Source organism: Arachis ipaensis, chromosome B02 (genome assembly GCF_000816755.2).
Source record: "Arachis ipaensis cultivar K30076 chromosome B02, Araip1.1, whole genome shotgun sequence".
In the NCBI taxonomy this organism is placed as follows: domain Eukaryota; kingdom Viridiplantae; phylum Streptophyta; class Magnoliopsida; order Fabales; family Fabaceae; genus Arachis; species Arachis ipaensis.
Genome location: NC_029786.2, coordinates 94,518,189 through 94,528,692, shown reverse-complemented (window position 1 = coordinate 94,528,692; position 10,504 = coordinate 94,518,189). Strand labels below are relative to the sequence as shown.

The following is a 10,504-nucleotide window of genomic DNA, read 5'->3' as shown; positions in this document are numbered from 1 at the left end:
AAAACTTAGATAAAATTGTAGAGGATGAGAAGAGCGATGCGTAGCCGCAAACGGCTCGTCAATCGGAGTTTCGGATCAAAAGTTATGGTGATTTGAAATTTGATGGAAATAGGATTTTCTCTCTTCTTTCTCTTTTTCCCATTTCAGCGCCCCAAACCCCTTTTTTTAGGGTAAATGAGCTGAAATACTCATAATTAATATTTATATATGTTGGATATTGGACTCACTTAGGTCCGGTTCACTTATTTTTGTCCGTTGGTCTAATTTTGGGCCAAAACCTTTAATATTAGAGTTTTAAATCGCATTTTAAATATTCCTATCTTCCCAAATTATAAATTCTTATTTCTTAAAATTATTCACTTCTAATTAATTTTCTCAGCCACAGTACCGGACAGATCGCAGCCGGTACTGCCGGTCAAATTTTCAGTGCGCATTTTTATTCCGAAAACTATGTTTTCCGACTCAAAAAAATTCACTGAGTCCAAATATCATATTTAAATTATCAAATTTCGATTGCTAAATTTTCTAACCATATTCGCTTCTATTTAATTTATTATTTAATTAATTACGGTTTGACCGGGTTTTACAATTAATATGAGAGATTAAGGATATTTATTGTATTTAATTAGTACTTGATGTTTCAATTAGATAATAATATATAAGAGTTTTTTGTTTTAATTTTTTTAAAACATTTTACTAAATAGTGATTGGTTGATTTTCATCTTTTGCCAAGTCATTAAAATTGCTGATGTGGCATCATTAGCAAAGAAAAGATGGCTTAAATTCATTGTGGAGAGAGTTGGTATCAACTTTTATATATTACTAGAATGAGACCCACGCGATGCGCGGGACGGTAAATTAATGATAGTATATAATAAATATTAAAAATTGTTATGTTTTGAGAAATAAATTAAATATGTGTAAATTGAAGTTAAATTAAAAGGTATTTTATTTTAAATAATTTGTAATACAAAAGATTTGAATGGGAGTTGTAAACATTTTTAAACATTTTTATTTGGTGGTTTAATTTTTGCATTTGTTTTAGTTGATGGACTTAGTCATCTTATATGGCGCTCGTCCTCCTTTTTTTGTTGGTTGTTAGAGTTTGTGCTTTCTTCTTTTTGTCGTAGGTTCTTGTGAAGATATGTTCTTTATGAATTGTTGAATTTGATGCACTTTTTATTGTGTTATTTGGTTCCATCTTTGTATGTATGTTCTTCTTCCGAAGATGTGTCTTGAATTTGTATGGTTTTCTTTCTCCTTAATCTCTTGATGGGGTGGTGCTTCAATGTCATTATTTTTCTGAAATGTCATTAGATTTAAAGCAGTTGTGCCCAATAAGTTTTTTCCGTCGCCATCAAATAGTACAAAAGTTGTTGTAACACTTTGATCTAAAACCTTTAATTGAATTCTAAACCTAAAATAAGTATTGGGCTAACAACTAATAATTTGATAGATGAGATTATGAAAAGTATATAGAGTTATCTTATTGTTGGATATTATGGTGTTTGATTATATGTGCCACAAATGTAGTTGTTTCTTTTTTTATATATGCTTTCTTCGGACACTTTTTACATTTAACACAGTTCCATCCTAATTTGTCATCAATTTCGTTTATAGTTGTTAAAATTGTGAAGATCTTTTCCTATTCCAATATTCAATTTATGTTATCATTGGATATATGATATTTGAGGAAGTATGAATGTATGATGCATGTTGTGATTTTTTTTTTTTGTCATACCTGATCATCAGATTCTCATTGCATGGCCATTAGATCTAATCGTTTTGCTCTGAAAGAATGATACTCTATTGAGTAAGTTTGAGATATGCAGTTCGAAAATAAATTTTTTGTGCTAAATTTGATGTTATGTGAAGGAATAGTGATAAGAGACTTATATATGTAGTTTAAATGGTATAGAATTTAAATACTTATAATGTAAAATTTATTATGATTAATAATATTATTATGACATTTGTAATATGGATGTTTATTACCTTTGGTGAGTTATTTATAAAAATTAATAAATTAATTGTTATGGTTATAAATTTATTGTATTGTTTATAACGGTAAGATATAATAAATATAGGAATATGAATTCAATGTATTTGGAAGTTACAAATTTATTGGATTCTATTTTTTAGTTTTTTATTTGTATATTTTGTTTTTTTGCTGATTTAAAAATAATAGTTGATTTGGCAAGAATTGAGTGGTTGATTCTAAAGTTGTGCCAAATAATAATTATTCTAAAGTTGGCAATGCAATTAACGTAGTCAATGGCCTAAACTTATAGAGTTGCGGTCAACATAATTATTGTAATAATTATATAATTAGATTTGTATCCATGCATGATGCATCTTATATGTACAAATATACGCGACAAAAGCTAAAAGTTAAACATTTTTAGTAAAAAAAGAAAATAGTTAATTAGTGTTTTGAGGTAAACATGCATGCATGATGCATCTTATATACTACAAATGTATCTAATATGAAAATGTATGTCTAATATCATATATTTTTTGGTTTCGTTTTGATACTCTTTTAATAAATTTGTTTTTTTTTTAGTTTTCAAATATTCTTTTCAAAATTTATATTGGTAAAATAAAATAGAATTTATTTTTAATAATAAGTAAAAACTACAATAATAGTTATTTGTACTTAGTGTTACTTCTAAAAATTAAAATGATTTTTTTTTACCAAAGATACAGAGACTCGAACTCGCGACCAATATGGGAGACTATGCTATTTGAGGTATAACTCATTGGCAAAAATTAAAATGATTATAATAAACATAATTATAATAATAAAATATAATTTTCATTTTTTAAACTTTTAATTTATAAATTAATTGTTGCGGTTATAAATTTATTGTGTTGTTTATAACGGTAAGATATAATAAATATAGGAATATGAATTCAATGTATTTGGAGGTTACAAATTTATTGGATTCTATTTTTTAGTTTTTTATTTGTATATTTTATTTTTTTTGCTGATTTGGAAATAGTAGTTGATTTGGCAAGAATAGAGTGGTTGATTCTAAAGTTGTGCCAAGTAAGTAATATTGTTGACATGGCATTAGTAGGAGGAAAGAAATGTCTCAAAAGTAATGTGGTGCATGCTTATGTATCTACTTTTATATATTAAGAATAGATAAATAAATAGATAGATAAATAGATAAATAGATAAACGATCATTTAGTATTTATGATGAGTTGATGACCAAATAATGGCTAAAATTATAAAAAAGAATTTCTCTATCCAAATACCCGACAAGTTCAAACATAATCATTAAAACTAAACATAACTTTCTACAGTAACTTATAATGCATCCATCTCAGAGTTTTATGTCTTCCCCTCCAGTGCATTATTCATACAATAAAGCATCTTATCTAGCAGGACATTCTCCATGGCTTACAGAGAGCAAGAGACAAAATCATGGTTCCAATCTCATAAAAATTCACTGAGTTTATCAATGGAACTATTTGCATTAGCATGGGTAACTGAAGTACAACAAGGACACATGATTTTTTAATAGTATAGTACATACATGAAATAAAGCTAAAAGTGAAAACAAGTAAAATATAACATATCCCACAATTATTTTTGCTGCTCATGCATCAATAGCATCATCAACAATTATAGATACTAAATAATATGACTAGTACCTCCTCCATACCAGAACTTTGTAACTTTGGCCTCCATGCCTTTCATACTCCAAACTCAGATGAGGAAAGATCCAACAAAGAACTCTGTCCAGAAATTGCCAATACTTGAGCTTCCATTTCTTACAAAACAAGATGGGACCAATGACAACAGCAAGGCCAAAAATGAAACCAACTTCCACACTAATAAAATTCCAATCAATTGCAGAATCTTGCTTCCCAACTGAACTGAATGTGTCATGAGTAGCACTGCAGTTTGCAGTCAAAGGGGGTCCACATAATCCTTTATTACCAACGAAGGAAGTGTTGAGAAATGATTGGATTTGGGTACCTGTGGGGATTTTTCCTTGCAGCTGATTGAAGGAGAGATTCAGGACTGAAAGGAAATTCAAACTTGCAAGCTCAGTGGAAATTTCTCCTTGTAATGAGTTCTTTGACAGGTCTAGTGACTCAAGCTGTTTCAAATTCCCTATAGAAGATGGAATCTGGCCAGAAAGAGCATTGTTCGATAAGTTAAGCACATAGAGTGCTTTGAAGTCAAACAGTTCTTTCGGTATTTCTCCTTGGAAATGGTTGGATGAAAAGTCGATCGAAGTGAAGACAGTTAGAATCTTAACTAACTCCATCGTTAGACCTTTGCTTGCAACTGTTACCGAATCCTGATAATATATCTGTCGAAATTTAAGTACCTCAAATTGGAGATGATTTACCCCAGAATCAGCCTTGTCTTCATCATGCATCATAACCTCCCATGTTCTGAAGCATTTTGCAGGTAGCATACCATTGAAACTGTTAAAGGCCAAATCAACAATTTGAAGCATTTGCCATGTGTCATTGTCTTTTGGACATCCAATGTTGCCATAGAAGTTGTTTTTTCGCAATACGAGCACACGAAGAGTGGATATGTTCTTCAATGAACATGGAAATCCATCGGTAATTTGATTGTTCCCAAGGTCCAACACCTCTAGTGTTGTGCAATTACCAACAGATTTTGGAATATGCCCTTCTAATTTATTTCCATGGAGATCAAGAGTCCTCAGAGCACAAGATGCTGGAAACTTATCCGGGATAAGGCCTGAGAGATTGTTCTGGCGCAGATTCAGCACCCCAAGCATCTGACTTAATCTTATTAAACAATAGGGAATTGTGCCTGAAATGTTGTTATGGGAAAAATCAAGAACTTGAAGACTAGAGGCATTGCAGATGGAATAAGGGATGCTGCCACGGAATCTATTGTTTGCAAGAGAGAGATAAATTGTGCCAGACAGGTAACCAGTTTCAAGTGCGATAAGGGAGCTAAAATTATTGTTTGAGTAATCAACATAGGCAGCAGATTTGGGAAAAACAGGAGCTGGCCCCAGTAGTTGATTGCTATGAAGGTCAAGGAATATTAAATTGGAACTAAGATTCTGTAAAGGCCCTTCCAAACTAGTCAGATAATTGCGAGACATATTAAGGCTTTCAAGACTATCCAGTTTCCAGATCCAGTTGGGCACTGCTCCTTGAATTTGGTTGCTTGAGAGATCTAGAGTGGTTAATTTAGACTGGTACCTCAAGAAACCAGGGATAACTTTCAAACTGCAGGATGCCAATTTTAGAGTGCTGATGCTTGGAATGGAAGACAGGTTGATATTCACATTGACCGACAAGTTATTGTACGAAAGGTCCAGTGTGGTCAAATTTCTGAGCTCCAAAAACTTATTTAGCTGCATCAAACCATTGAACTTGTTTGAAGGAAGTCGGAGGATAGAGAGTCCTGTGAGCTGGAAGAGGGATGCTGGTATTGGACCTGATATGTTGTTGCTACTTAAATCAAGAATATTTAATTTAGAGGAAGAAACATTCTTGAGTTCATCCAATTGACCAAATTGGTTGTTGGAAAGTTGAATCTTCTGCAGTAATGGGAGTCTAAAAAGAGATGAAGGAATTCTTCCACTGATGGAATTGTAACCCAGTTTGATGCTGATGAGATTTTGTAGTCTTTCAAAGTGAGCAGATGATGGAATTGACCCACTAAAATTATTACGAGAAAGATCTATGTAGGAAAGCTTTCTCGCCATTCCAAAAGATGGGATTGGACCAGTGAAGTTGTTAAGTGACAAATCCAAGTAACTGAGGCCTTTGAGGTTTGATAGTGAACTAGGAAGTGTTCCAGAGAAGCTCGTTTCACTTACTATTAAAGTATGAAGAGCTCCACTCAGTTGGAAGGATGGAAAGACACCTTGAAGGTTAGAATTGTATGATATGTCAATGGATGACAGTGTTCTAACCTGGAAGATCTTTTGTGGAAACGTTCCAATTAACCCACATGAAGAAAGGCTAAGGGTGGTCAAATTCTTCAAATTGGCAAAGGTTTCTGGCACTGTAGATGATAAATAGTTGTGATCAAGACGAATGACCGAGAGATTCTCAAGACTTGCCAGGGAAGCATCAATGGGTCCTGAGAGATTGCAACTTGACATGCTCAATTCTTGCAGGTTGGGCAGAAACAGCAAAGAATTGCACCATTCCTCTCCCTGAGATGTCATAGTTACACCATCCAGATACAATTTTCTAATCCTGCTGAGATTGCGGACAAGCATTCCTAGATTTGGCTTCTCAAGTTTCAGCTCTTCTTCACCTGTCAAATCGGCACGACTTGAGATATCAAGAGTCACCAATCTTGTCAGCTGAGAAATCTCTATTGGAATCTGCCCCACAAAGCCAGCATATGACAAATTCAGGTAATTTAAATTCTTCAATTTGTTGAATGTTGAAGGAATCATAGAACCGAAATTATTATTTTCCAAATGTAAGCTCTGGAGATGTTGAAGATCGAATAGGCTGCTCAAATTGTTGAATCCTCCAGTGATTGATTCTCCACTGAGATCAAGACCAATAACATGTCCCTCATCATTACAAGTAACACCACTCCAATTGCAGCAAGCAACACTTTGATTCCACACCTTCAGTTTGCTTGAACTTTCACTGTTGAAAGTAAGGCTGTTCTTCAATTGCAACAGCAATGATTGCTCATCATCTTCAACACAAAGGTCAGTAACCACACAGATTGATATCACCAAAAAAGATAAGAATTCTTGGATTTTCATTGCAGATATCAACTGAGTAATAACGCATGCACTTCCAAGTAAAAGTTTTAAGCTATAAAAAGAGAATGTAAATGGTGTTTTCTTCTGAAGCCAAGTGTTGAAAACTCGCGTAGTTTTTGTGGAAATGTAACTCTTTCATGATGAGTGGACTGCAGAGTCAACTATGTACTGGTTCATATAATTGACACTTCAACTCGTTAATACTTTGAAGTGAAAATGTTAAAGATATTTTCTTACATAGCTCTGGATATTAAAATAGACTGCTTCATATTTGTTCACCGTCTTACTGGTTATTTGTTTGATTAGTGAGTCAATGTAAGACAAACCCTGTGCTAACTGATAATTGTATTTGGGAAAGCTTCTTGTTACTTTGTTTTTATTTTTTATTTTTGGTATACCGTTTCTTTCTCTTCAAAGTTGAAAAAACAAATGCAATTCTTCAGGGTAAAATATTAGGAAAAAGTTGTCCAACAATTCAAGAGAAACTGCCAAAAGGGAAATTCTATAGATGAAGATCAACACAATCATATCAAAAATAGAGTAATGCTAAGGAAATGATTTTTTTCGGTTAGTACTAGTCAATTTTTTTAAAAGATATTTTATTTATTTTAAACATATATAAGAGAAGAAGATGAAGACGACGACGACGATGATAATGAAAGAGGATGAGGAGGCAAAAAAAGGAGGAGAAGAAATCAAATTGACCAGTAAAATACTTGGCAGTGTATATATATCAATTTGATTTAATTGTTTATAAAACTTTGCTAATGGAACTCCATTGTTGTACATTAACTAGTAATAGACACTAATACCATAAGAAATAGAATACAATGGTATAAAAAAAAGTTTATAAATTTTGTTACTGTTATTGCTCAGAATCTTACATCTTTATTGCCTGAAATGTGGAATTAGGCCAAGAATGAGAAAGAATACATACTCTAATTTGGACAAACATATCATGCCTTTGCCGTTTGTGAAAAATCAGAGCCAATTGCAGTGTATATAACAATATACACTACCACATCTTAAGATATGCATCATCTTACTTAGTGCAATATAAAATTGTGAACTATTTAAAGGTATTCAAAAACATATAACTTAATGCAATAACTAGTGATTCATGCATCTTACATTTCTGTGTTTTTCCCTCCACTAAATTGGCAAAAATATAGTTTCAATCTCAAAAGAAAATCCCAATTCAATGTATATAAAATCCCTTGCAATGGAGCACTTTATGTTAGCTGGGAAACTTCAGCCTCTGAAGTCTAAACAAGATTATGTGTTGTGATATTATTTTAGAAAAAGAAACAAAGCACAAAAACATAATTATTAATGCTTAGTACAGACCGAAACCAAAAACAAGCACACACATGATTATTCAATTAATTTTAACCAACTCCATTTGTTTACCTCTGCTTGTGAATGTTATTGAATCCTGATAATATACTGCATGGTTGTTATCACCACCAAATTGGATATGGCTTAGCTTTGAGTTTTCTCCAGCATCATTAGATATCATCTTCTTCCAGCCTATGAACCATTTGACAGGTAGTTCACCACTAAAGAGGTTAAAAGCCACATCAACAATCTGTGAGGTGTTCCAAACACAACTGTCTTTTGGACATACCATTCGACCATGAAACTTATTGTTCTGCAAAATCAGGACACGAAGTGTGGATATGTAACTTAGAAAGCAAGGAAAGGCACCAGCAAGTTTATTTCTACCAACATCTAATACCTCTAAGGCAGTGCAATGAGTGAGAAATGTAGAGCACAAAAACTTGGAAATGTATTGGGAATATGGCCTGTCAGCTTGTTACTCCCCAGATTCAATACCCCAAGAGTCTTACCTAGTTTCATCAAACATTGGGGAACTTCACCAGATATTTTGTTATGAGAAAGATCAAGAACTTCAAGCATTAGAGCATTGCACAAAGAATGAGGGATGCTGCCATCAATATTATTGTTTGCTAGAGAAAAATAATATGTCCTAGACATGTAATAACCGATGTCTGTTGGAATAACAGAGCTAAAATTATTGTTTGAGTAATCCACAATAGTAATATAATGAAGAAAACCTGGGATTGGGCCTTGCAATTGGAGGTAAATGTGGGCCACATAAGAAGAATGGTTCTGCAATGGCCCTCCCAAATTAGTTAGAAAATTGTAAGAGACATCAAGAGTGTAAAGAGTATGTAAACTCCAAATCCAGTTGGGTATTGATCCTTGAATCTGGTTATTTGAGAGGTTCAGATAAATTAGTGTAGATTGGTAGCTCAAAAAACCTGGGAAAGTTTTCAACTTGCAGAATGCTAGCTTTAGATTGGTTATTTTTGAAGAAGAGGAAAGTTCAACATGGGTAACACTAACATCATCTATGTCATTGAATGAAAGGTCTAGAACCAATAAACTGTTAAGTTTCATTAGTGCATCTAGCAGCATTGGCCCCTTGAACTGTTTCCGGAAAGATAAAGTTCAGTAAGTCCACTAAGTTGAATGATAGATGTTGGTATAACCCTGATAGATTATTGCAACTCAAATCAAGGGTGCCCAGCATAGAAGAAGACACATTTGTGAACTCTTCTAATTTACTAAATTGATTGTTGGAAAGGTAAAGCTTCCACAACGATGGGAGCACAAAAAGAGATGAAGGGATGCTGCCACTAATGGAATTGTAACTCAAGTCAATTATGGAACTTTGATTCAGACCTCCAAAGTGAACTAGCTTAGAGGAAAACACATCTCTGAACCCTTCCCATTTATCAAATTGATTATGAGAAAGGTCAACCACCTCGAATGATGGGAGCATGAAAAGATACCAAGGGATGGTACCACTGATGGAATTGTAACTCAAGCCAATTACGGAAAGACTTTGCAGTCCTTCAAGTTGAGCTGATGAAAGTGAACCACTTAGACCATTATATGAAAGGTCTATGTAGGCAAGCTTTTTGGCTTTGCCTAGTGATGGAATTGGACCAATGAAGTTGTTATCCGATAAATCCATTTCCTTAAGCTCTGTGATTTTTGAAAATGAGCTGGGAAGTGGTCCACTGAAGTTGGAACTAGAAAGATCTAATGTTGATAATTGCACCATGTTCCCAATAGAAAGAGGAAGTCTTCCAGAAAATTTTGTGTGACTTACTATATTATGGTATGGAGAGATCAATTGAGTGGAAAATCCAGAAAGGAACCATGGAGGTCTTGATTATATGAGATGTCAATAGATGACAAAGTTGTAACCTGGAAGATCTCTTGAGGAAATGTTCCCATTAACCCACACTTTGTCATGCTCACTTGATACCCCATCCAAGTACAGTTGCCTAATACTTGTGAGGTTTTGACCAAGCTTTTCAAAATTTGGACTCTCAAGTTTCGACTTCTTACCCAAAAATCTTGAGAAACTAAGAGTAAACGACATTCTAGAATAATATGGAATCTCAAGTTTCGAAATTTTATAAATACTTGAAAGATCCAGAGTAACCAACCTTGTAAGTTGAGAAATCTCGATTGGAACTTGTCCCACAAAGCCAGCACATGCCAAGTTCAAATAAGTTAGGTTCTTCAATTTGTTGAATGTGGATGGAATGGGAGAATTGAAGCCATTCAAAGCCAAATTCAAGAACTGAAGATGTTGGAGACTGAAAAGGCTGCTTCAATTGCCCAATGCACCTTGGATGCCTTCGTCACTCAAATCAAGAGCAATAACATGAGCGTCATGATCACAAGTTACGCCACTCCAATCACAGCATGCAATAC

At 33.7% G+C, this 10,504-nt stretch overlaps 2 protein-coding genes across 2 annotated transcripts; both read right to left on the bottom strand.

Annotated features, from left to right (window-relative positions):
• On the bottom strand, positions 3,574-7,030 carry LOC110268999 (receptor-like protein 12). The gene has a single exon (XM_021116206.1). It carries the CDS (start codon positions 6,746-6,748, stop codon positions 3,656-3,658), a length of 3,093 nt encoding a protein of 1,030 aa, XP_020971865.1. The 5' UTR covers positions 6,749-7,030; the 3' UTR covers positions 3,574-3,655.
• Positions 7,621-10,166, bottom strand: LOC107627698 (probable LRR receptor-like serine/threonine-protein kinase At4g20940). The gene is made up of 6 exons (XM_021117017.1): positions 9,989-10,166; positions 9,318-9,820; positions 9,034-9,202; positions 8,599-8,760; positions 8,159-8,488; positions 7,621-7,643 (listed from the first exon to the last, which is right to left on the bottom strand). Exons 1-6 carry the CDS (start codon positions 10,164-10,166, stop codon positions 7,621-7,623), a joined length of 1,365 nt encoding a protein of 454 aa, XP_020972676.1.